General features: G+C 41.2%; 2 protein-coding genes across 6 annotated transcripts; one reads left to right on the top strand and one right to left on the bottom strand.

Annotated features, from left to right (window-relative positions):
* Positions 1–2,890: 2,890 nt before the first annotated feature.
* Positions 2,891–25,017, top strand: LOC115567470 (zinc finger-containing ubiquitin peptidase 1-like). 5 transcript variants are annotated; one of them, XM_030394110.1, is made up of 6 exons: positions 2,891–3,184; positions 3,419–3,536; positions 6,785–6,922; positions 10,947–11,498; positions 12,073–12,174; positions 23,861–25,017. In XM_030394110.1, the coding sequence occupies exons 3-6, from the start codon at positions 6,895–6,897 to the stop codon at positions 24,109–24,111; spliced, it is 933 nt and encodes a 310-aa protein (XP_030249970.1). In that variant the 5' UTR covers positions 2,891–3,184; positions 3,419–3,536; positions 6,785–6,894; the 3' UTR covers positions 24,112–25,017. The 5 variants fall into 5 exon arrangements, with proteins under 5 accessions (XP_030249970.1, XP_030249971.1, XP_030249973.1 ...); XM_030394114.1 differs by lacking the exon at positions 23,861–25,017 and adding an exon at positions 12,755–12,780 and having other exon boundaries at positions 2,903–3,184; XM_030394111.1 differs by lacking the exon at positions 3,419–3,536.
* Positions 24,843–26,774, bottom strand: LOC115567468 (uncharacterized). Its single transcript, XM_030394107.1, has 7 exons — positions 26,723–26,774; positions 26,443–26,629; positions 26,077–26,325; positions 25,638–25,809; positions 25,368–25,516; positions 25,114–25,285; positions 24,843–24,978 (listed from the first exon to the last, which is right to left on the bottom strand). Exons 1-7 carry the CDS (start codon positions 26,768–26,770, stop codon positions 24,969–24,971), a joined length of 987 nt encoding a protein of 328 aa, XP_030249967.1. The 5' UTR covers positions 26,771–26,774; the 3' UTR covers positions 24,843–24,968.
* Between the last annotated feature and the right edge of the window lie 477 nt (positions 26,775–27,251).

Here is a 27,251-nt window from a genome sequence, read left to right as displayed (position 1 = left end):
TTAGGGCACTCCACTGGTCCTATTTACAGTGGAATATATGCTTTAGGGCGTGGCTACCTTGTGATTGGCATGTTTGCCACCATGGCAACATCAGTCAGGATAGAGGTATAGCAATGCATGTCTATTTTATTTTATTTGTTTGTTTATTTAAAAGAGACAATGCACATCAATTGACATTTTCAGTTTACACTCAAAATGTAAATATGCCAGAGTTAGCAAAAAAGCTTATTTTCGTCTGTAGTCCCTTGGCAGGTCAACACATCATCAGTCTTTCCCAGTTCCACTTGCCCAAAACTCCAAGATGGCACTATAAACCACTAACTTTAGACAGTTGTCCACAAACCAATGGGTGACATCACTGTTAGTTTACACTTGGTCCAAACTCACATTTGATCCAGAAGGGGCCTCCAGAAAGTCTACAGACGAAAAAAAACAAAGGGAAAAATAACTTAACATGACTTGAATCACATGGGTTAGAACTTATATCAAGACACAGAACTATGTAGACTATGTACACCTGTACAAGCTTATACCTTTTCCCATAAGCTTACACTGTAAAAGAAGAAGAAAAAAAATGCGTCACAACCCTGACAAAATGACTGGTTTCACTGTCAGAATTTGAGCCATTTGGTCCAATAACATTGGAAAATTTAGAGGAGCTACACGATTAAATTATTTCATCTCCATTCAAGTTAGCAGGGTGCTATATAGGAAGTTACCCAGCTCGGTGGATGGAGGACTCTAATGCACACACTCTATAGGCACAACAATACGGGAGATCTGGGTGTTATCATACCTGGGAAGTCGAGCTGTTTTGGCTTCAAAATGCCACTTTGCAGCTTTCATAGGAATGAATTCACCTCCAACACTGTGTCCAGGTTTAATGTAACATTGTTTGCCTTCAGTCTGTACAGGTAGTCACAGAAACACTTTTGCAAGAACACCATCGATTTATTAAAAATGTTATCAGACTGATTAGCAGTGGTGGTGATCCAAAACGTTTCTGTTCAAGGATTGATTCTCATATCAAAAGATCAGTGATTTGGCATAAATGTGTGTATCATCATCAACAGTGATACATTGAAAGTACTCAGATTATCGCCATGATCCAGTCTAAATGATACCAGGTTGATAAGAACTACTTCTTCTGCCTGTCGTAGTCATGTGACCTACATCTGTCCATCACAGAGTTGTCACTGAGGATGGCTGACCATAAAACACAGTGTTTCTTTTAAACCTTTATTTATTCAGGGTAGCTTCACCCTGAGCAATGCTGTCTTCAGTCACATTCACACGTGGTAGCTATGTGGCCACTGAGTGTCTCCATGGAAGCACTTGAGGTTTAGGGCCTTGGTCAAGAGTACCTCAGTGGTTATGAGGTAGGAGCAATTTCACTTTCCCCACCTAGATCTAACCTGCTGATATCTGAGATGTCACAGTACAGGATATGAGGTTCTGCAGTGGCGTTCTGAGGAAGAGGAAAAGAAAGGTGCTGCCAGGGTTCAGTCAGAGATTAAAGTTACTGTGCTCATTAAAACTCTTTAATGAGCTGTTCTCTCCTGAACACTGTTTTATCAAGCTTGTGAACAAAGTATTGTTATCGTATTGGAACCAGCAGTACCAGCCTGAATTATACTGTGTTTTCGCTGATGATTACATTTAGAGACACTTAAGACTGCATATTATACACTTTTACAGAACATAAACTAATTTAGCAACACAAACACTCCTGGTTAGTACATGTGAGGATTCTAAAACACATCTGTTCAAATGTGAAGTCCTGACAGTCTAAATATCTGACAGATCAATAATGACAGCCGGTGACTTGTATTCTTTTCTCTGTTTGACCATAAATGTTGTATGTATGTATGTTTCTGATGTATAGGCCTATACAACAGCTAAATTCAGATATGAAGCTGACTTACAGAGTGTTTGATTTGTTGTTAGTTAATGTGTCTGAATGATTCCATGAGGGATGGGTCCAGACACAGAAATAAAATATTCATCCATCCGTTCATTCATTCATAAATACATGTATAATTCAACTGCAGCTGTTTGTCTCTGCCTGCTTTCTGTCGGACATGTCTGCTTTCCAGGCCAGGTGCAGCTCATTTCACAATAAGCCTCATGATTATCAGCTGAGCTACATTTGGTCACGTTCATCATTAACATTTCTTCAACACAACTACAGAGCTCCTTTAAACCTACAGTACAGGATATGAGGTTCTGCAGTGGCGTTCTGAGGAAGAGGAAAAGAAAGGTGCTGCCAGGGTTCAGTCAGAGATTAAAGTTACTGTGCTCATTAAAACTCTTTAATGAGCTGTTCTCTCCTGAACACTGTTTTATCAAGCTTGTGAACAAAGTATTGTTATCGTATTGGAACCAGCAGTACCAGCCTGAATTATACTGTGTTTTCGCTGATGATTACATTTAGAGACACTTAAGACTGCATATTATACACTTTTACAGAACATAAACTAATTTAGCAACACAAACACTCCTGGTTAGTACATGTGAGGATTCTAAAACACATCTGTTCAAATGTGAAGTCCTGACAGTCTAAATATCTGACAGATCAATAATGACAGCCGGTGACTTGTATTCTTTTCTCTGTTTGACCATAAATGTTGTATGTATGTATGTTTCTGATGTATAGGCCTATACAACAGCTAAATTCAGATATGAAGCTGACTTACAGAGTGTTTGATTTGTTGTTAGTTAATGTGTCTGAATGATTCCATGAGGGATGGGTCCAGACACAGAAATAAAATATTCATCCATCCGTTCATTCATTCATAAATACATGTATAATTCAACTGCAGCTGTTTGTCTCTGCCTGCTTTCTGTCGGACATGTCTGCTTTCCAGGCCAGGTGCAGCTCATTTCACAATAAGCCTCATGATTATCAGCTGAGCTACATTTGGTCACGTTCATCATTAACATTTCTTCAACACAACTACAGAGCTCCTTTAAACCTCGTGATATGTAAAAGGACATGTCAGTCATATTTCATGTAGCATATTCTATTTTTTATTGCAAACACAAAACTATAGAAAACAGCGATAAATAATTGGCGGTTCTTTTATTGTGAAAGTTCGGCGTGGAAGTGCCACAGTCTTCCGCCATTAAACTGAGTCATGGAGAAACGAACGCAGTGAATGGACGTCGAGCAGAGATAGCAGAGGTGAGTGTGTGTGTGTGTGTGTGTGTGTGTGTGTGTGTGTCCGAAGACGTGTTCACTCTGAAGCGTAATGCGGTGTGTCACTCCATTGTTTAAACACGTCTGTCCATGTCCTGCTCTCTGCTCCCTGTCCATGTTCTGCCCTCTGCTCTCTGTCCATGCCCTGCTCTCTGCTCTCTGTCCATGTCCTGCTCTCTGTCTATGTCCCGCTCTCTGCTCTCTGTCCATGTTCTGCAGTTGGGATCTGGACACTCAGAGCAGTGACAGGTTGTGCGTCAGACAGCAGCGTGAGGATTTCATTCAGCAGAGATAAATGAAAAAAATTTGACTGAAAACTGCTGCCTTATGTACCCAGGTAAACAGTTCATGCTTGAAAATGAAAATATGTGTCCATGTTCATCCTGAAGATAATTTTGCTCCGCCTGCTCGTCCAACACATTTGGATGTGTCCTGGTTCTGTTCATATTGAGCAGCTTTAGTTAATGAAGAGGCCTTCATGATCATGATTACACATAATTACACAATGATCCTGTTCATCTGTCAAAAACAATGTTCCACATTTCAGATTTTTTTTAATTGAAGACAAACTTCACCTAATCAGAGCGCAGCACTGGAGACTCTCTAAACTCTCGTTGTGTCTGAAATCCCCTACAGGTCGGTAGGCTACCCAAGGAACCTTAAAAAGAAAGCAGGGTCATGACGTCTCTGAATCCCACTCTGGTGCCAGACTGTGCTGTCAGCTGTATTGAAGTCTATGAGAGATGGTGGAGAAACACAATAAAGCCAACATATCTGCATCGTATGACTTCTGATGATGAGATGCCTCCACAATATGAAAGAACACACTTCAATGCAGCTGACACTAGAGCTGCAACGATTAGTCGACATAATTGATTACGTCGACAATAAAAATTTGTCGACGCGTCATATTTATTATTGTTATTATCATCATCATCATTTTAAAAAAAAAAGATTTCAGCAGGAGCAAATCGCTTTAGCACCGCTACTAGAATGCGCACCACAGTGTGGTGTAGAAGAAGTAGAAGCAGCAGCAGCAGCAGCAGAAGAAGAAGAATATGAATGATGGCGGAACATGTTGAGAGAGCATAGACATAATATACGTAGACGCCTAATAGACTGACGCTGCCTAGTGGAGCTGACGTATCAGCGCGGCCGCCATCTTGGATGGGTCCCCAATGCGTGCCCCCTGCATTTATTTCTACTGAGGAAGGTCTATCCCCAACTACAATAATCATAACTCCCCGAATTTTTACTGGATTTTCACGCGGTTACAAACGGCAGAGATTTAGTTATGATACAGGGTGCTGTCACAAAAATAAAAAAAAATAATAAATAAAATCTTACTTGTGAAAGGTAATCCTCCGCGATCTGGTAACAATACTGCTCCGGTTATTGCAACCGTAAACTGCACAAAATACGGGCATAGTTGCTCGCTCTCCATTGATTCCGATTGACTCTGGTGCTAGCCTAGAGTGGGGAGACCCAACCAAGGTGGCGGCGACGCGGGATTATGTTCCAGCACGCCATGAGGTGTCTACGTATATTATGTCTATGGAGGAGAGCAGGAAAGCGAGACCAAACATGTCCAAAGTGTGGGAACATTTTCGGGCGGTAACCTCCTGTCTTCAATATATGATATTAAATTTAAGTGTGACTCTGTAGTGGAGCTTACATCCTGACCCGACCCGTGCACATTGAGTCCTAGCCCGGCACGGCCCGGCACGGCCCGGCCAGACACATAAGCTGTAATTATGAGCTGACCACTTTTCTCAGTAACGAGTAATCTACCGCGTTAACTGTGCGTTACTATTATTTTTGTCATTTTCCTTAAAAAAATATTTATTTTTGCTTTCTTCTTGCATCTCGGGAGTGATGTCACGTGTGCGACAAGTCACGTTTTCGGCATGAGAACAACTCACTCATGTGTAAAATCACGCAGCGACACAAACAACAATGGAGGGAGGAGAGAGATGCCCATTTTGTAGCTGGAAATTCAATCATTCATTCATTCAGTCATTATTTTTGAGTTATTAGAAAGAATAAAATAAAAAAAACAGGCTGGGGCAGAGAATCTAAACTCTAGTCTGTAATAGCCTACAAACCTACATGCAAATCAAACTGAAATGGATTTGCATTTTTTTTTTTTTTATATATATATTCATCCATTAGTGTGCAACCAAAAAGTGATTTATTAAAATTCATAGTTATTAAAAATGCAACAGATCTCGAATGACAACAAGTGTGGTTGTTGTGAACTCATGCTCCCCCATGTATCATCAGCCAAGAGGCCGGCTGGAGACAAGCTCTTTGAATACATTCATTGATTAATAATGTGTACAGACGTGAAGGGTGGCCAGTAAAATGAATTTTGAAAAAATCAGTCAAATTTGCAAATAAGAGGTTTCTGTCTGACAGCAACAATATCAGTAACAATTCTTGTGTAGGATATTAAATCAGTACCAAACAGTAATGATAAAAATTGGAAAAAACACTGAATAGTAAACCTCCACTTAATGCAATGATTTATAACATAATTCATTTGTAAGATATGTAATCAAATAAAAACTGTAATAATTACTATTAATTAGGGCTGTCAAATGATTAATTTTTTTAATCGTGATTAATCGCATTTTGTCTGTAGTTAACTCGCAATTAATCGCAATTTTTTTTGGCACGTTTTTTTTTCCTGTTCTAAATGCACCTTAATGTATTTTGTTCATGTTCTTAATACTTTTAACAACATAAGAAAGGGTTAGGGTTAGGCAAATATGCTTGCTTTATGAAAATGTTTATTCAACACTTTAAATCATGTAGGATAATAAAAGGCTCAAAAAATATCCCCTTACCCCAAATGGGATCAAAACATGGTGATGTCTGCTTTTGGCGGGGGGGCTCTCTGCATCTGCCATGTGTTTGGCTTGCAAATGATATTTGAGACTCGACGTACTTCAATGGTAACTCATTTCATGTCGACAGTACGTGCAGATAACTTTTGTCATAGCGACCGAACCATCTGGCAGTGTTTTGAAAGTGAATTTGCCGTTCATAAGTCCTTTCTCCATTTCCTTTCGCTTTTCAGTCCACCGTGTTTTTTCCGAACGCCAACCCTGCTTCTTCTTCTTCTGATTCCCTTTCTTATTCTTCTGCCACCCTCTGGATCAAGACTACAGGTGCCACCGACGGCCATAAATCATACAATGCGCGTTTCTTTTTTTTTAATGTCGAGGGTTAACGCGCGTTAAAAAAATTAACGGCATTAAGAGGATCTTGCGTTAATGTATTATTAACGCATTAACTTTGACAGCCCTAGTATTTATTAGTTCAATTGATATATTAAAAATCTAGTTGTGTTTCAAAATATTGTTTTCAAATGCATGTTTCATGGGTTTTTAATTTGCTCTGAGAATATGAGGTAAAACCAAAGTCGAAACAGATGCTGCCAAAATAATCGCGACTAATCGAAAAAAAAAATCAATAGATTAGTCGACAACCAAAATAATCGGTAGTTGCAGCCCTAGCTGACACCACAGTCTGGCACCAGAGTGAGATGCAGAGACGTCATGACCCTTCCTTCTTTTTCAGGTTCCTTGTAGCTAACCCTGAAGTCAGTATGGCTCTGGTTCCCTCTGTGGGATTACTGAATTGGATTTTGGATTTTTGCAGAAAATAATCTGCATGTCAAGCACAAGTTTATGACACCAACATGTTCTGTTAATCCAGGTAATCTCCACAGATGAACACCACTCTGATGTTTGAAGATAAATTAAATGTGTAGCAGTTAGAAGCTAATGTTGGGCTACAAACAGACGACATCACTGTCACATGACTTAAACGTCACCACCACTAAGAGTCTTCCTACACAATTACATACAGGTTTTCTATAAACTGATCAATGTACAAGTTGTAAAGTCAGTTAGAATAGTGTGTAACCAAAGTGGGCCTGTAAAGATAGACGAACGAGTAGATGAGACTCTGTGTTCACTGTGAGGATGTTTAATGTCCCGACAACCTCTGTCAGACGCCCGTTAGCAACCACTAACTGTTTTTAACGCATGAAGAGCTTTATGATTAAACTGTGGGACATTTAATAATGGATTTTACCATACACCACACACCTTATTTCACACATTTAACTGAAAACTGAATGTATTAATTTTGCAAGAAAGACTCAAAACCGGCTTTTATGTTCTGTGACCATCTACAATTGTTAATAGAGGTCATTGATTAATCTGCGTCCTGAACAGTGATGTTCAATACAGTACTCTGGTTGGCTGACCGATTTGCTGCTGTAGATATCCTGTCGCAGACATATCGATATCGACATACATGTTTTTTAAGTTGCTAACTGGTGTGAGTGAACACATTCTGTAATAAAGTAATAAACAATAAATAATTTTCAATATCACTAACATAAAGGTAACTCTGTCCCTGACAACTGTCATATCACTCAGGTTTATGTGACATCTGCTGGCTAATTTGAGCGTAGCTACAGTAGCTAGCCAGCTGTAGTGGGATGAGGTTTGACTGTTCAGTGTTCACTTCATGTTCCGTTCATGACCTCATCTGGGAGAGGTGATGCTGGAAATGAAATTAACAACGTGCTCCTCTTTTATTCTCAGCGACAACGAACTGATCGTGCTGATAATAAAAAAAAATCATTGAAAAACATTACGTTCATTGAAATAAAGGTTCAGAAGTGGGACAAAGCTGCATGAGTCCAGCTTATTAGAGAATCAATGGGTCAGTAGAGAACAGTGGTGGAATGTGACTCGGTACATTTACTCAACAACTGTACTTAAGTACAATGTGCAGGTAATTCTATATTACTTGAGTATTTCAGTGGCATCTCCTGCCACTTTTTCCACTCCATTCCACTTCAGAGAGAAATATTGCACTTTTTTGTACATACAAGATATGGTGAGTTAAAGCTAATTCTACATTTTTCTAAATCGGTGCACAATCTAAATAGAAAAGGTCTTTTTTCATTTCAGCTCAAACACTCGGTTAATGAGTCTCAGTCTCAAAAATCCCCCAGTGGTCGGGCTCTACACAATGCAGCTTACTTTAGATATCATTTGATGGAAACTTGTGTGCTCCAGGTAGTTTCATAATAAAGTAATAAGAGTTCATAATAAATATAAACAAAAGACTAGAACTGCAAACAGTTATGAACGGGGGCCAAGCCCCCCTGCGCGACTCGGACCCCGCACCGCATAGCCCACGGAAGTTGGCCCCAAAGGATGACGGGCTTGGGGCAAAAGTGAGGACACAGGCCAACGTCTGAGCCGTGGTATTCACTGTAATGGGAAGTGTACTGGAAGTGCAAAAGGCTGAATGTGTGCCGATTTGGATTTGTTGTAATAAGCCATGCCCACATTGACCAGTCATGACCATCTTCAAGATATGGCCTCAGGATTGGCCCTACATCATACGACCAAATTTCGTAAAAATCGGTGTAGTCGTTCAAGAGATATAAACTACCCATATTTTTTAGCGCCCTCTAGTGGCCCAAATTCGGCTCATCCCTTCCCAGTGTAATGGCAACCAAGGATCTCAAATTTGGTGTTAACAGCATTTAGTTTGACCAACATATCAAACAGTTTCCATTTTTATAGCTAGCTACAGAAATTTGTTCGTTAATAATTTCCACATTTTTTGACCGAGCAGAATTCTTTTGATAAATTTAGACCAGGTCCAGCTGAAGAGTGTACGTGCCAAGTTTCACGCAGATCGGACAAAATCCCACGGAGGAGTTTGAAAAAGTAGGTTTTGCATATGTGGCGATTTCGCGAACGAAATGTGCAGCAGAAGTGGGCGTGTCCTATGTCAGAAAACCCAGCTCTATTCAGGGAACATCTGGATATCAGGTTTGCAAATGTGTTATTTAAAATGTGGAAGTTACAGGCAAAAACGCGACACATGTGCAATTTTTTTTATGGAAGAACTGTGTCCTATTCTTTATGTACCATATACATTTCAAAGCTCTCAGCATAATATTTTGGCTGAAATTAATGTTTGTTGTTTATCTTGTAAAAAGCCACGCCCACATTGACCAATCATGGCCACCTTCAAGATATGGCCTCAGGATTGGCCCAACATCATACTGACCAAATTTCGTAAAAATCGGTGTAGCCGTTCAAGAGATATAAACTTCCCATATTTTTAGCGCCCCCTAGTGGGCAAACTTCGCCAAATTCGGCTCATCCCTTCCAGTCTCATGGCAACCAAGGATCTCAAATTTGGTGTTAATAGCATTTAGTTTGACCAAGATATCAAACGCGGTATCAAAGGAAACATACTTGCATACGCGTTCCCGCGGGCTTGGCCCCCTAATAATATAATTCCGGATCACATCCATTACCTAAAGCTCTAGTTTTCACAGCTTGAGACTTCGTGCAGTGTATTTTCGTGGGTCCAGGTTGGATTTTGGGGCGGCTGTAGCTCAGTGGGTAGAGCTGGTTGACTAGTGAGCAAGGTTGGCACCTTGTGTGGTGGCCTTTGTCATCAGTAAGGGCCCTGCGATGAGCTGGCGACTCATCCAGGGTGTACCCTGCCTTCGCCCATAGAGAAACTGGGATAGGCTCCAGAAACCCTGCAACCCCTTGAAATAAAATGCGGTAACATCCCCCGCGACCCTCGCGGATAAGCGGAAGAAAATGAGATGAGATGAGAGGTCGGATTTGAAGATGGTATATTCGGTTTCTGTTTTGTAAATTTGCTGGTTTGTTTCTGTAATTTTGCAAAAAAAAAGAAATAAGGTTAATAACATCGACATTTACTCAACCAACATTTCATCAGCAAAAAGGCCATATTAATTGTAGGGTTGGAGTTGTTGTCTAATTTTCTGTTTAAGTTATTAAGATGAAACAAGACTGACTAAAGGTGCAGTACCCAAAGAGAAGAGCTGATGTCTCATCTGCATGGTGACAGAAGGAACTTGGCCTCTATAGCCGGGTGACATCTGTGTAATGTTCTCACACACCTGTCGCACCCCATTTGAAACAAAAAAGTATCTCTGTAATAACCATGTTTTGTTCCCCCACATCCATTTCACCATACATATTATTAAAAACTAACTTTGGACCATTTTCCTTCAGTTTTGTGACCAGTTTTTGTCCCAATGAAAGGGTCTGAATAATGTCTAATTCTGTAGTGAGCAGTGATACATGTGTCCAGATGACAGCAGAGTTGTAATATCTGATGGAACAGCATCAACAACTGTCGGGATGACAGGAATTGTATATGCTGATAAGAATTCATTATAAGTTAACACAGGATCCTCAGAGTGCCAGTAACCTGCCATTATTAACCCATTTCTTCAAAAACATTAGCATTTAAGGCATATACCCTGGTTACTGCAAATGCAGCATTCATGAGGGGAACTCCACCCTCACTTTACAAGCCCAAAGAGACACAATAACATGCACCACTGGCGAGGACATACACACCTGAGAGCTTCTCATATTCTTCTATGCTACTAATGATTCCCAGCTGTGAACACACAGAAAGCTGGAGTGACTGCACCCAAACTCAGTGCTCCAGCGCCTCAGCTGCCTTTTTATTGCGTGACAAAATGAACCAATTACTGGTTCACAATGGTCTTGTGTAACTCATTGTCATAAAGCAAAGGCTGAAGAAACATTTGATGACAACTTTCAGTCCCTGACACTTTTGTATACCTTTTTCCTCTGCCACTGTTCTGTTGATATGCAGGAAATTTAAGTGACTGTCTCTGTACCTACAGCCATGCTGACCTGTGACATCTGTGGTGAGGCGATCATGTTTGAGGAGGACATGAGGACACATCTCCTTCTGAGCCACCTGGAAAATGACATGCATTGTCCGCTTTGCTCCCTGTCTGGAGTGTCCTACGATGAACTCTGCTTCCACATCAGCTCTGCACATCCAGACAAACAGGATCAGGCTCACCTCACGTTGCCGTCAGGCTGCTCTGCTGAAACAAATGCTGCTGTGATGGAGAGTGTGGACGACTGCACAGCCACGCAGCTACTGTTAACTCAGTCCTGCACAGCTGGGGACACCTGTGATGGAGCTAGTACAGGAACACCCACTGCTGCCTCTAGTGTCACCACAGACTCAGTGCCACATAAATGGAATATGACAGCTGAGAGTGGGGGTTCATCACCTGGAGAGACATTACCCACCACTTCAACACTGATAACACAGGGTTCTAAAACAAGACTGAAGTCCTTCCTGCTCTGTGATGAAGAATATATTGGGATGAAATCTGAGCATAGCAAAGCCAAACAGAAGCGTCTCTCTTCTCCAAGAAAAGGTGATTCAACTTTTTCAAACTTAAGGAAAGCCCAACATGGATTTTTTTCCCAGCCGATATCAATAAGATAAATGCTCATTTCACATTTTTTGTACTTTAAAAAGAAGTCCCTAACCTGTGGTTTGTGCACATATGAGGGTGAGAAAGACATTAAAACAGGTTGAGGGGTTATTCAGCTAGTTAGGTCTAGGTTCAGCAACATTATGTGCCCTAGAATTGAGGTGAGCTGACTACCTGAATATACTGAAAGACCAGGTTTCTCCATCAATGGATTATTTTCTTCTTTGGGATGTGCTAGAGAAGAGGCCCGACTCTGCCATCATCAATACAGGATCTTGGTGAAATCTTAACGCAATTCTGGACATAAATAAATAAATGTTGTGACATTGCACAAGCATATCAAAATGATGCCACGGTGAATGTGTGCCATAATCAAAGCTAAAGGTGGTCCAACCAAATATGAGAGTGTATGACTGTCTTTGTATTTGTTGTCTGGGCAGTATTTATTATGCATCTCTATTTATTTCCAACTGTAATGTCACCATTGACTTGAATTGCCCTTCACATTTCACAGAGGAGCTGTTCTCCTGCCCCATGTGTGCCCTAGTCTGCAGCAGCAGCTTCATCCTGCAGGAGCATGTTGAGTTGCACCTGCAGGAAGAGCCCTCAGCTGAAGGTAACACGTCTTTTTTTACATCTTTGCTGCTGTGTACAGAACACTGTGTTCAGTCACTCAGCCACAGTTGTCAGCACACAGTTAATCTGTAGCATCTTATCATTTATCCAGTGGCACAAACAAGTTCCACAAATACCGACACTCAGTCAGCTGAGTTTAGAGAGATGGAAGAGTTCATTACTTCCTAAAACTAGGACACATGCACCCACATGTACATGATGTGTCCTTACTGGCTGTTTGTGGAGGGTCGACACTGGATGTGTGCATACCAGCGGTGACATCAGCTTCAGCCAGCAGTCTATCAGTGTGTCTCCTCTGACAGAACGTTGAGCTCACATGGAGCAGTAGTTTTGTTACGGCAGCTGTGGAGTATGTAGAACAACATAATGTTCCATGTTATGTTAATTTGTACAGAGAGACACAACATGAAACTGCAGAAAACTCTAATCAGCTCACTGATGATGCAATGCCTTTCTGTACCAGTCATGCATTTTAGCCATGCGAGCTGTGTGGCTCTCTGGGGGGCAGTGCCAGTCCCTCTGATTTTTGTTTTCATACATCCATCCTTTGACATGTGCAGACCAGGTGTAACCACGTCAGCCGAGGACCTCAACATTCCTCCTCTTCAGCCTGTCAGATGCTCTGAGAGCAGCAGCTCACACAGCTGATGGAACAATTGTTTTTTTTTTAAAACCAAAGAATTTCTGCACAAACTGTCAGAGAGCGTCTCAGAGAAGCTCATCTGTGTGCTCATCATCCTCACCAGGGTCTTCACCTGTTAGGGGAAGAGTTTGGGGTATAGCTTAGATTTCTAAATCTTACACAGCAGTTAAAATTAGTTATTCCATTTTTATTATATTTTATTCCATATTCCACTTTTGCACAGTGTTTTTTTTTTTTTCAATGCCAGAGCCACACGAGTAGAACAAACTATGGTAAGCAGAGAGGTGTGATGTGAAGGTAAAGTTTTACTTGTTGATGAGTTGGTAAAAAGTAACAAGGTTATAGTTTTGTCAGCTTTCTCAGCAGCACAATATTCTCTTAATATTTTTACAAACAAGCTCTGTATGTAGCCTGACAGTTCATCTTAGTTTGCCAAGAATCTTACAATTAAGCCAAGTGTTGCAAACTGAGCCCTCCAGACCACTCTGGGTATTGTTAGTATGTACAGTTGTGATCAAAAGTTTCCATTTGTTTGGTTAAATGTCTCTTGGTCATTTTCACTTCAATTAGGTGCTTTTGATAGCCATCCACAAGCTTCAATTAAATTCATTGTGAGCCTCACCGCTCACACTCGCTCGGGAGGAAGGAAAGGAGGCAGGAAGCCGGCGTTTCTAGCTGGTAAATTGTGCGTTTATTGGGAGGCACGGACAGACAAGTAAATGAAAGTAAAATAACGCAAAGGAACAGCCGTCCCTCTGACCACTGAGGCTTGGGTTTCGTCTTGTCCCTGCTGCCCGTCTCTGCTGCAGTCCTGCCCCTGTACCCAGCCTACTGCAAGAGACCAGAACCAGGTTACAAGCGTGCTTATATAGCTGACTGATTACCTGATTCTGTCCAGCTGTCTGAACACCGGCTGAGCCACCCCTCCCTCTCCTCCAGCAGCCGGCGCCTTAACCACACCCCACTGCCACATACCCCCGCCGGCCGCAAGCCCCCCCCCCCCCTCCGCCAAGCGGGAGAGAAAGTCAGCCACGACCATGCGGTTACCCAGCCTATGGATCACCTTGAACCTGAAAGGCTGTAATGCCAGATACCAGCAAGTGATCCGCGCAGGGTTCGTACGGGTGCTTGAAATCCGTGAAAGTGCTTGAATTTCAATGTTGTGTTTTCAAGGTCTGAAAAGTGCTTGGATTTTAGTTTAAGTGCTTGAAAGGGCTTGACATTATGTCTATGCTACTGTCATATACTCTGTCTTTCACAAAATTGGGATCAGACTGGATAGCTTGCTTATAACAAGGAGAAATAAAATCAGTAAGAGAACCGTATGTGGAGATGTTTCCTCCTGGGCTCCGCTGAGCCTCTCTGCTCCTCTCCGCGACCTGCCGGTCTGTGTGTGACCCCGCCCCTTTCGAAGAGAGTTAGCAGGAGATGACAAAATGCCGGGAGGCTGTTGTTTTAACAAGCGTTGGCTTGAAAATGATAACTACAAACTATGGTTAAGATAAGGACCGAATCAAAGAGTGGCGTCATGCAAGGTCTGCAAAAAAGATTTGCAGATTTGTGCAATGGGAGAGCCTGCGCTCTCCAGTCACAAGAAATGTAAGTTAAGACTTTTTGAGTAACTTAGGCCAACACTGCACGTTAACACTTTATGTTAACCGCTAACGTTAGCTAAACCATAACGCGCTAGATAATAATTAACGCACCATTAATCACGTTAAGTGACCTCGTTAAGTTAGCGCCTAATTGTCCGTGTGTCGTTACACATGCAGACTGAAAGCAATAGAGAAGGATGGCTGAAGAGAAGGTCGAATTTGATGCACCAGAGCTGAAAGTGCCAGAGTCAGAAACTGACTGTTCAGTTTGTCTCTGTAACGTCACACCAGGCACTAACTAGGCCTGGGCAATAAACCGAAAATTTACCGATACCGAAATTTACAACGATAACCGACGTCATTTTGGCCATGTCGGTATATTTGGTGTCATAGGCATAACATCCACTAGGGTCAGGGGACATGTTAGGTCCACTTGATTAATCTACCCCGGAGTATACCGATGTGCTTATTTTACATTAATTTGATGGCAAACTCCGCCCGCCGATGCGACCCCAGCTATGCCAGGTTAGTAATCAAGTGAACCCACTCTCGCTGTGAGTGGCGGACAGTTTGTGTAATGATGCTGCGTTCAAAGGCTGCAACAGGCCACTGTCTTCGGCTGGGCCGGTCCACTGATCAAACATTTGTGTTTTGTTTTTTATTCACTCAAAATAATGACTGTATTTACAGCTAGAAAGCGCGCATCTCTCTCCTCCCTCCATTGTTGTTTGCATTTGTGTTTATGCGTGTTCTGACACGTGAGTGTCCTCATGCTGTTAAACGTGACTTCTCGCGTACGTGACGTCACTCCCCGAGACGCAAGAAGAAAGCAAAAATATATATTTTTTACTAAGGAAAATGACAAAACTAGTAACGCGTTACCGGCATCACTGATTGTGTAGCTTAAGTGCAACATGGAGCATGAAGATGTAAAGAAAAAAATAAAAACAGTAGAATTAACTTTGAGCAAGTTTGGAGGAAAGTCGGAGGTGTGACTGTGGACCCATTTTAAACAAGTCGCGGGCCGTGATAATAAAATTTGTCGGCTTTGTCGAGTGCATTAAGTGCGGCACTTGTTGCATTATTCATTAAGATTTCTGTAGTTCAAACAACTCGCAATTGTAGTCGAGAACGTCAGTTATAACAGCCCACGTATCAAACAGTTGTCGTTTTAAATCGGTCTCGAGCTCATAATTACATTCAGTGTGTCGGGCCGGGCTCGGACACAACGTGCACGGGCTCGGGTCGGGCTTGATTCTAAGCTCTACTCGGGTCCAGCCGCGACTTTACTGAGGTTCACCCAGTGTGAGCAGCAGGAGGAAGGTTAGCTCACCTCCTAGAACATGGCACTGAATCGCTGGAAACTGATTCAGGGACTGTCATCAAATTACTTAGCATAAATATATTAATACAAAATAATTGCAGTTCTTTCAATATCTTCCATGTTATGGGGCCCAGTGACTCCAGCAGCAGATTGTATTAGTAAACTGGACGAATGAAGCACAGCTATGTTTACTGTACTTTAGTGCTTCCTCGATTTTATATGAATATTAATATGCGGAAATCTTGATTTTTTTTTTTCTCAATAGCTTACATGTCATGTGACCCACTGACTTCTGAAACAGATTCTGTGTCTATCAAAAATATATAATGATAAAGAAAATAATGGTAAAAAAAAGTTCTCTAATGCTCAAGAGGTTAACATATTATTAAGCAGCAATGTCAACTTCTCTACTATTTTGTCTCATGTCTTAGATTCTGATTCTGAAGTCCTCAAAATGTTTATTTATTTACATCCAACCTCTTCCACCACCTGCAGTACAAGCACGTGATTCAATTCGAAGAAATAAAAAAAGGGAGAAGCGAGAAGCTTAGAATTTGTTTATAAGGGACTGTATATTTTATACTTTTAAACTTGTTCAGTTGTTGTCATTTCAAGTAATCTGTGCTTTTCAGCTGTTCAATCGTGTGCTTATCCGTTGTTCTTAACTACTAAATAAATAATATAAATCTTAACTACAATGTAGTTTTACAGTCCTTTTAAAGTGGCATTTCTGTAAATACACAGGATTTTTTTTCCTTTTATTTAGGTGCGGGGGGGTTACTTATCGTTCATTTATCGTTATCGAGGTGAGTTGCTCAATATATCGTGATATTGATTTGAGGCCATATCGCCCAGCCCTAGCACTAACATACGTAAGAGCTTTAAGTGTGAAAAGGAAATGTTCACTTTTCTCCCATTTTCATGACTTACTTCTAATAAAGTAAGATTAGCCTACATTGTAAGGCCCTTTAGCTAATGTTTATGAAGTTTTTGTATGTTTTATCTGGATACAGACTGATGTGAAACAGACTGACGTTATGTCGCTGTTCTATTGGCTGATATATTATAGTCAGTAGCCAGTGTTGGGGAGTAACGAATTACATGTAACGACGTTACGTAATTTAATTACAAAATTTACGTAATTGTAATCCGTTACATTACTGGGAGAAAATATGTAATTAAATTACAGTTGCTTTTGGAAATTTCAATGATTACAACTTAAGTTACATATGAAAAATCGTATCCCTGTATTACAAAGGTGGCTCTCTTTTAACCCGGCTAGATCACCATGGTAACTTATGGTTAGCTCATAACCTGGTCCCGACCAGGTTCTGTTCAGACTTTCAGCTTAAAATCGGCTATAAAAGCGCCGCTGTTTCACGATTTAACTCATTTACAGCTGGCGTCACCTTTACTTTGAAAGTCCAGTGGAGCTGGATCAGAGCGGAGCATTTGTACGGAGGGAGAGATCGTGCTGATCCGCTGCTGTTTACTTTCTCTCCGCGTCTCCGCCTACAGATGTTCAGCTGAGGGGATACGCTGCTCAGCTGATGATCCGACTCACGTCAGGAGGTCATTTATTAGGCTATAGCCTATTTACTTTTATATACAGTCAGTCACCACTGAAAGAAGTTGTGCGCTCGCAGCAGGACAGATAATTTAACTTAATGTGGCCATGAATAAATTATTTGTTTCGCCTGTTATGTGTTGCCCAAACGCAAATCTTGAGTAGGTCTTCTCTGTTTTCTCACATTTAAAAAGGTCTTTGTACAGAGACAACATGAGATTTGCTTGTAGCTACAGCACCTAAAAAACCCACTGTAACCTATTTTCATACGCACACCCAGCCTCGCTTTCAATAAAACACACACTGGCATTTTATAATTGCGATCAGTGAAATATATGAAAACAATATAAAACACAGTTTAAAACAACAGTTGTTGTTGCTCTAAAGCGTCATATTTAAAAGCAGCTCAATGTAGAGCTGTCAGAAATTAAAATCAGCCTCCTCTTGTCATATTTGCAGCAACACTGTTGCTTCAGGCTGTGATCAGGCTTTTTTTGTATCCTCATACTCTCTCCATTAAAACAACCTGCTCCTCTTGGCTGAAATCAGCCCGTTGTCGCTCCATTTAGTGAGGAAGTGAGCCTCCTTCGCAGGTCAGGCCTAAGGTCAGACTCATAATATATGGTGAAACCTTTGAACTGAAAGGTTTATCACACTATAGGTCTTAAAATGTGAAAATGGTTAGCAGTTGAGAGATTTCATTCAAAATTAAGAAAAGTAATCAAAATGTAATCAAATGTAATTAGTTACATTACTTTGAGAAAGTAATTGAAATAGTTACACTACTATTACATTTTCAACAGGGTAACTTGTAATTGTAACCAACTACATTTCCAAAGTAATCTTCCCAACACTGTCAGTAGCCCAGCAGCACTAACCTGTTGAGGCAATGATAGCTTACCTTGTTATTGCTAGCCTGGACGGGGATCTTGCTCACAATTTTTCTAAAAGACGGAGAATCCACTGTTGAAAGTGGCAGCATATCTTTGACAACATACTCTGCCACAGTCTCCTCACTTCTTGAGGTTCAAGCATCACAGAACGGGAGAATGTTTTTGCTGCTTAGTTTTTTTCTCCGCTCTCATCCTCAGTTTGCTTTCTTTTGGCTACTAGCTTAATGTTAGTGTGGCACCGCTCTAGATGTTTCGTTAAATTACTTGTGTTGTTTCGCGAGGTAGAGAGATCTTTTGGTTTTGCACACAAAGTGCACGTAGCTATAATGTTCTTCACATCCTTGTCTCTGAGGAACTGAAAATAATGAGCGTATGTCAATCTTGCAAGTGTAGAGTCCAACTTGTCTGCTGCTGCAGTCGTCTTCTCCTCAATCAGTAGTTCTCCAGCACTAACAGGAAGCTGTTGGCGAATCTTTCTATAAATGCACGGAATCTGTGTGTGTGTGTGTGTGTGTGTGTGTGTGTGTGTTGGTCAAATATCTCTGCGGATAAGGATCACACTGACCCGAGACTTTCAACATGGCTGCTGCGTGGTTCAGTGGTGTGGATCTAAGCATTTGTTTGGACTGCAATGATACCGTGAATAAATTATTTCATAAATGCTTTACACATTCCGCCGAGCATAGTCCACCAGAGCCACCCCAGTCACGTGCGCACCAGAGCCAATCACTGCACGCCGTGGCCACGTGCGCACCAGAGCCAATCACTGCAGAGCTCAAGCCCACGACGTACCTGAAGAAACAAGCGGATTTATACCTGCAGCGGTGCGAGTTGGACCGGGATTTTGCCGGCGGTTCGGTCCGTTCTGTTCTGTGCATCTAAACTGACTGTTGTGGATTAATGAGATTAAAGGAGTCCGGACCGAGTCTGTTCGGGTCTGAGGAGATCCGGAGACTGCTAGCCGCTAGCCGCTAGCTACACGGCCCACCTCCCGAGGCAACGGACCGGCCGCATCGGCACGTGCCGTTGGGTAAATAATGTCCGCCACGCTTTTTCGCGAACATTGCCGTCACATTTGCTTTGTGTAACGGTAAAAAACGGGCTTTTTGTCACGAAAGTGTCCAAGCAGCAAGTTTGGTTGTTGAGGAACAGGAAGTTGTGGGAGGGACCTAGGCGGATAATTGACAGGCAACGACGGTCGGACAGCGATATTGAGAGTTGAGAGATTTGTGACATTTAGCGTGTTTGGAGTGTGTAGTTGGTGTGTTATGTAGTGTTTGGTGTAGTGTGTTTAGTGTGTAGTGGAGTCGGTTTTTCGTTTAATGAGTCAGAACAATGAGAAGATGCTGAATGTGGAGCAGGCAGTGCAGCTCTCAAGGAGCACAGGCAGACCTGAGCATTGTCTGCATTTAAATGTAAATAGTTACATATAACTTTGTAAATTTTTTAAATGTATGCACAAATTTAGCAAACAACAATTTATATTTGCATTATAAGTAAAAAAAAAAAATGTTTTGTTGAAAATGTTTATTTGTGGTTTTCACAGTGAAAAAATCTAACTTTTTCTACTCGGATTTTATGGGTTTTTTGTAGGGCTGTCAAACGATTAATTTTTTAATCGCGATTAATCGCATTTTGTCCATAGTTAACTCGCGATTAATCGCAAATTAATCGCAATTTTTTTGGCACATTTCTAAATGTACCTTAATGTATTTTTTCATGTTCTTAATACTTTCAACAACATAAGAAAGGGCAAATATGCTTGCTTTATGAAAATGTTTATTCAACACTTAAAATCATGCAGGCAAATAAAAGGCTAAAAAAATATCCCCTTACCCTAAATGGGATCAAAATATGGTGATGTCTACTTTTGACGAGGAGGAGGGCGGTGGGCTCTCTGCATCTGCCGTGTGTTTGGCTTGCAAATGATATCTGAGACTCGACGTACTTCAATGTTAACTCATTTCATGTCGACAGTACGTGCAGATAACTTTTGTCCTATCGACCGAACCATCTGGCAGGGTTTTGAAAGTGAATTTACCGTTCGTAAGTCCTTTCTCCATTTACTTTCACTTTCGCTTTTCAGTCCACCGTGTTTTTCCCGAACGCCAACCCTGCTTCTTCTTCTTCTGATTCCCTTTCTTATTCTTCTGCCAACCTCTGGATCAAGACTACAGGTGCCATCAACGGCCATAAATCAAACAATGCGTGTTTCTTTTTTTTTTTTAATACCGAGCATTAATCGCACGTTAAAGAAATTAACGGCGTTAAGAGGATGTTGCGTTAACGCGCTATTAACGCGTTAACTTTGACAGCCCTAGTTTTTTGTGATTTTAGGTCCATTGTGTTAATACAGTTTGTCAAAATAAAAAAAATAACTGTACAGTCACACATGTGAGGTTGTGCTAAAAATAATGACACCAAGTAAATAGTTTTTAAGGTGAAATATAATGGCAAAATCAAAAATAGTCAAAAACAGCCAATTACACCCTGGAATATCGGATTTCACAACAAACCTAAATATCCCTGACGTCCCACCTTGAAACACAGCCTCATTTGGCCATCCATGAAAAAGCTCCTTAACCTCCCACTTTTTTATAGGAATACACTTTTGTTACGGGCACTGCACTAGTTTGTATAAAAACAACACACCACTTAATTTCGGGTTTAAAATGCATTGTAACATGCGTTACTGGGATTTGTGTCAAGTAAAATATTTTTTTTGTATTGCCTTACATTACTGCGTTACAGCAAAAAGTAATGCATTACAGTAATTGCATTACTTTTGTAATGCGTTACTCCCAACACTGCATTTTGAAACATACAAATTTATGTCAAAAAAGAAAATAACAGGGTGCTCTCAGGTCTCTCTGTCTCGGTGCAAGTGTGTCTGAAGAACGCCAAGTGGCTTCCATTTTTTTGGATAAAACTTTGTGTTCTCCTTTAATTTCTAAACTTTTTGCTATTATGAAACATAATTTCAGAAGTTTACAGCATAACACAGTGTACATAATTGTGATAAAAAGTGAAAAAAAAAAAAAAAATCAGTGTATATATTCCTGTAGATCATGTATTTTACCCCAGCGATATTGTGCTGGAAAAATTTGAAAATGACCCTTGAAAGTGCTTGAAAAGTGCTTGAATTTGACCTTGAAAAATGTGTACGAACCCTGTCCGCGCGTTGGCATCTTTCATGCGGTGGAGCCACTGGAGCGGGGCATGGTCCCACCAGAGGGTGAATGAGCGCCCCAGGAGGTAGGAGCGGAGGGCACCGACCGTCCACCGTATTAGTCAGGTTCATTATATTTAGATTTTAACCTTTGTGGGATTTTTGGGGGGATTTGCTAAACTATACATTTTTGGAAAGGTTATTTTATAAGGAGTCAGAAAATCAATGTTTGCATTTGCCCAGATGTCTATGTGGCGACCATATTGAATTTTTAAAAATGGCCACCCTAAAACTTTAATTTGTTATATCTCGGCTTCTGAATAAGCTGGAATGTTGATTTTAACTGCTAAACCCACATTTTCAGGGTCAGGGAATCCTATTTTGCTAGCTACAAAGCTACAAGATGTTAGCATATTAACCCATAGATGCATAAGTGGGTCAAAAATGACCCGTGTGGTTGTTTTCTTGCAATATCTTTGTGAAGAAAAGTTTGTGCAGCCATTCCACATTTTATTTTCGTGCCAGCCTTCCATGGGCTGACAACACAGGAAGGTTCTCCCACATAGGCAAGGCAACCTGGCTGCAGGTCTACCTCAAAGCAGATGAAGATATTGTCAGTGCTCTGCAGATGCTTTTGGATGAAGCAGATGTGACAGGAGGAATGCTGTCAGCCCTGGAATCCTTTATACGCTATATTGCCAAAAGTATTCGCTCACCTGTCTTGACTCGCATATGAACTTAAGTTACTTCCCATTCTTAATCCATAGTGTTTAAAATGAAAGCTATGGGGGTCACGTGATCATGGCTGGCTGAAGACGTGTTTTCGCTGAGCTCCTGCTCCCACATGATTTTATTTAATTTATCTGCAAGTTAGTGCTCCTTTCCGGACCTATCACATCAATATAGTGTTGAAAGATCTTGTGACAAGAAGAAAGGTGACGTTTTGATAATTTACAATGTCGAAACAAATGAAAATCCAGTAACGAAAATGGGCTAACGCTGCGGATGCTAGCCAAGCAACAAACTCTCCACCAGGAGTTGACAAGGCCTTACCGACTACGGAAACCACTGCTCTGATTCACGAGGTAACTCAAAGTTTCAGCGACGTTATGGAGGAGAAACTTTAGAAATTTTCCGTGACGCTGGAAAAAATTTCCACAACTTTAGAGAGCCAGTCCAAACGCATCACTGCCACGGAGCAGCGAGTCTCGGACGTGGAGGACGTGGTGGCCGTCCTGGAGACCAGGCTCGCTGAAGCAGAAAAGAAAGTGAAGCAAATGGCTGATGGCATGGATGACATGGTGAACCGAAGCAGACGGGACAATATTCGTATCTTTAATCTGGAAGAGGGTACGGGGGGGCAACATCCGATTCAGTTTTTTGAAACCTGTGGGTTTTTTTTGTTTTTTGTTTTTTGGCCCACCACCAACACTCCTCTTTGGAGGACAGCAAATAAAATGTAAAAAATGGTAGCTCTGAAACCCACACATATAGATATTTAATGATAGTTGTAGTCAGTGTGTGTGTGTGTGTGTGTGTGTGTGTTAAGAAGAGACACTGTGCAATATACTCTTTGTTTACTTGGCTGTCATTCATGTGAAATTGACAATGTTTTGTAATTCCTGTGAAATGGATTCAGTGCAGTCAATAAATTCTGAATTTCTTCAGTGACACAGATATCGTGATGTATCGTGGATGAAATTTCTTGCAATATGTCGATTATCGCAGAATCGCTGTATCATGATATTATCGTTATCGAGGGCAAAATATTGTGATGGTATTGTATTGCGAGGTACCTGGTGATATCCAGCCCTACGATTAATTCAATGGTTGTATTGTCGTATTCACTCACAAGATGTCACCAAAATCACACTTTCCCTTTTTAAAATCTTTCAGAAAATGATGTAAGTGTATCGAATCGTATCGTTGGCTGAATATCGTGATATATATCATATCATGTATCGTATCGTGAGATTAGTGTATCGCTACAGCCCTAGTTACAATCATATCTGATTTATTGGATTGATGGGTCCGCAGAGGGAGGATAATGTTAAAATCATTCAGAATACATGCTTGTTAATAATTTTATGTTGTGGGTAGGGATGTAACGGTTACCGATGTCACGGTAAACCATGGTAAAATTCCCGACGGTGAAGGTTACCGTTTAAGTTTTAATTACCATGGTAACCGCCACGGTCGGTAACCACGGTGTGGAAAACAAGCAGCGCGCATGCAGTTGCCCTCAACCCCTACGTGCTGCAGGCTGTGTATGGGACATACCTGCAGCTGTTTGGACAGATGGAGGAACCTGTGCTCCATAGGTCAGTTTCAGGAAATCAGAATTAGATCATTCACGTATGGAATAGTATTTACATTACTTTATTTATATAATTTAACATTTTGTATAAGCACATGTCTCACAAAACACCAAATAAAAACAAAAAGGCTGATGCATAACATATTCATTCTTCACAGTTGCTACAGACACCTGGCCTACAGGAACTTTGTGCGGTGGTGCTGGGGGTACTTGGGCCGGCATATCAGGGTTGTCATCCCATCTTGTGCTGTCACCCGCATCAGGCAGGAGTTCCCTGAAAACGAGGGAACCTACACAGGGTTCCAACTCCCCCCCCTTGATTAATTTTTTTTCAATGCCATCTGTCAACTCTCCCCACTTGTTAAAAATCTTTTTTGAACTCTACAATGTCCATGGCTGTCAATTTTAAACATACTTTTCAGTGCAATCCAACAAGTTTCAATAGTTTCCTTGCGAAGGTACATGAACCTCACATTTAGAAAATCTATGAGATGTACAGTAATGTTCAGAGCATTCAAAATAATAAAATACGTATAACTTCACAAGTGCTCATATTTTAAACAAAGGTGCCCATCACCTCAAAAACATTTACATAAAGTGCACAATTGTTGCGGCCCCAGGCCGCAGCTTCTTCTCCGCTCCGCTCCTATGTTTCTCTCCTCCTCTCCAGTACTGTTACCTGTCCAGGTGTTCCTGCTCTGCTCCTGATCAGAGTGGTCTGGATGAGCCTATCACTGCTATTTCTGCTTTAAGAGTGGATCAGTACCTGGCTCTCGAGGTTAAACTGTGTATCAGGTTCCACTAGGCCAGTGGTTCTCAAACTTTTTCGGTCATTAGTGGTATCATGATTGATTTTGGGGAAATGTGTTACTACCCTGTTCTATACTTACACTTTAGGCAACGTTGAGACACTGATGGCGCTTCTCTTCCACAACGAGACAGACAGACAGGGGAAAGTTTTTTTCTTAGACTTCTGAAATTATGACGTGACCTACCCCCACCCTCCCCAAGGTGGGGCTTGAAAATCTCCCCTTGTCCAATGTGGGGAATGACCGAAAAAGTTTGAGAACCACTGGCTTAGTGGAATCTAATACACAGTTTAACCTTGAGTGTATGCAATAGCTGTCACACACTGTATGATGCATTCAATCTAACAACTTCCGCTATAGTTTCCTTGTGGGGGTACATTAACTACAATGAACCTCACAGTTAGCAAATCTACATAAGATGCATAATGTTGTTCAGCGCTCCATGTGTGTCAGGAAGTCATTGGTGCCTATAAAAGGGAAAAAAAAAAAAAAAAAGGTAAAGCAAATGATGGTAATAGAACTGGCAAAAATAATTACATAAACATCAATAACCAAAATGTATTCTTACAACATACTATAGTATGTAGTGAGCCAAAACTCACATGTTCTTGAAGAACCGTGACTTGTGTCTGGCCACTGCCTCCCTCTTGTCAGGTCTGGTGTACTGGGAACAAAGTTTCTCTGGCACAAGGACTGTGTCCAGAAAGTCCTGGTAGGCACCCGGGTCTTTCACCACATTGTTGAAGAGAAGCTCCGTCAGTGTCTCAACGTAGCCTAAGTGTAAGGATAGAACAGGGTAGTAACACATTTCTCCAAAATCAATCATGATGCCACTATTAGTCTAATAACAAATTACCTGAGGTAGGATGACCCCGTATGGGTCGCACAGTGAAGTCCCCACGTTTGTATTTTAGGTAGACAATGGAATACCGTAGTTCTCCAGCTGTGGTGGATGCATGAACTCTCTGTGCATTTTCATTATAGTGCATCGCTGTCAGCTGGAGTCTAGTAAGAAACACATATTTACATGGTCAGCAAAAACCTAATAAGATATGGTTAATTGATTTAAAAAAACAAACAAGAAAATGGTTATTCCATGTTAGAGATTGTATTCTTTACTGTATACCTGCACAGCATCCCTGTGAAGGAGAACACCACATTTTTGGGAGCAAACTTCAGGATCAGACTGTGGAAGGATTCGATTGCTGAAGTGTGGTGTTGTGGGCTGATCTTCTCCATATCCTTCAACAGTCTGGGGGCCAACAGAACTGCTGTCAGTTGCTCACACGCTGCTGTACCTACACACAGGAATAATGTTATTAAATTCAACCAATTTGGGGACAATGAGTAATTGTAAAAATGATTGATAAACATGAGACAGCAATCTCATAACACTGGGCTTTATCTTAAATCTGATGTGAAATCAGGGCATAGTGTTGCATCACTATGCCCTGCTAGATTCAAAACTGTGTAGCTGACATTTTCACAACCATCACCCATTTATGGGTGACTGAATAGCATTATTGTAATGTATATTGATCAGTGTTGCCTATTACCACACTTACTTGGCTTGAGCCAGTGCCGTGCCTGCTCCTCAACAAGAGGCTGGTGGAGACAACTGGGGAAGAGTGGATTCTCGTGTGTGTGCACATTTTGCAGATGGTTGGCAATTGAGGCCCATTTGGCCAGAACCTCCTGCCCTGATGCAGAGGTAGATGCTGACCAGTAGAGGTGGTTGACAACACTCTTCCTCCATGGGCCCACCTCCTGTGTTCTTCTCATCTTGGCCATGGCATCAATTTTTTTCCCAATCCCTGAGCAAAAGACATGCAGATTTCCCTTTGGATAAATAGAGTAATCTTGAATCTTGCAAACTGTTTTGTAAAAAAAAAAATTACATTTTTTTATTGTTTATTTTTTCAAACAATTACCCTTTCCCATATGCCAAGGGTCAAAGTAGTGGCTGATCCCAGGTCTTTGCTCCCGCAAGAACTTTTGTACCCCTGTATGTCGGTCGGTAACAATGGCTTTGACCACTACTCCTTTGCCCTCCAAGAATGACAGACTTCGCTCAAAGCCCTCCTTCTCCATCCGAACACTGTTTCCCACTTCGTTGCTCTGTTGATACAACACACAAAATAGACACATGCTCTGAAGAGATAGACTAATATGAATATGAATGAACAGTTTTTCAGTCTATCAGTGTTTTACCTGGACTAGCTGAATATCAATGACCTTGTTTAATGTGAGGTCCATCATTGTGTAGCTCCCGTACTTTGCAGAATGTCCTAACATATTTGAAAAAAACAATATATATTTTTCAGTATGTCTTGATTGACAATGTTGTCATAGTTACACAGTTAAGTACTCAAGTAAATTTTCACCTGCCGAGTCAGCGCGCATGTCACCACCCAGTGTCGCATCCCCACCAGCTAGGGAGTCTCTGATGAGGTTTTCCTGGTTCTGTTTCCACTGCCAGTAGATGGTAGGGAAAAGGAGTTTTGACTGATGTTTGTGGAATGTTGTTTCTGAGATGCCCTGGATCTTGAAAGCATCCATGAACTACAAGAAAAAAACAACATGATGTGATGAAATACTTGTAATCAAGTAATGTAAAAGTACCTGTCATTACAAATTTGTTCCTGTCTTACCTTTGAAATTTGAACAAATGATGAACCTGTGAACAGGACTGCTGCACACAGCTGAAGATTCCCAGCTGGTATATTGTTCACCATTGGCT

Source organism: Sparus aurata, chromosome 17 (genome assembly GCF_900880675.1).
Source record: "Sparus aurata chromosome 17, fSpaAur1.1, whole genome shotgun sequence".
In the NCBI taxonomy this organism is placed as follows: domain Eukaryota; kingdom Metazoa; phylum Chordata; class Actinopteri; order Spariformes; family Sparidae; genus Sparus; species Sparus aurata.
The sequence above is the reverse complement of the archived record's forward strand: the minus strand, read 5'-3'. Positions and strand labels throughout refer to the sequence as shown.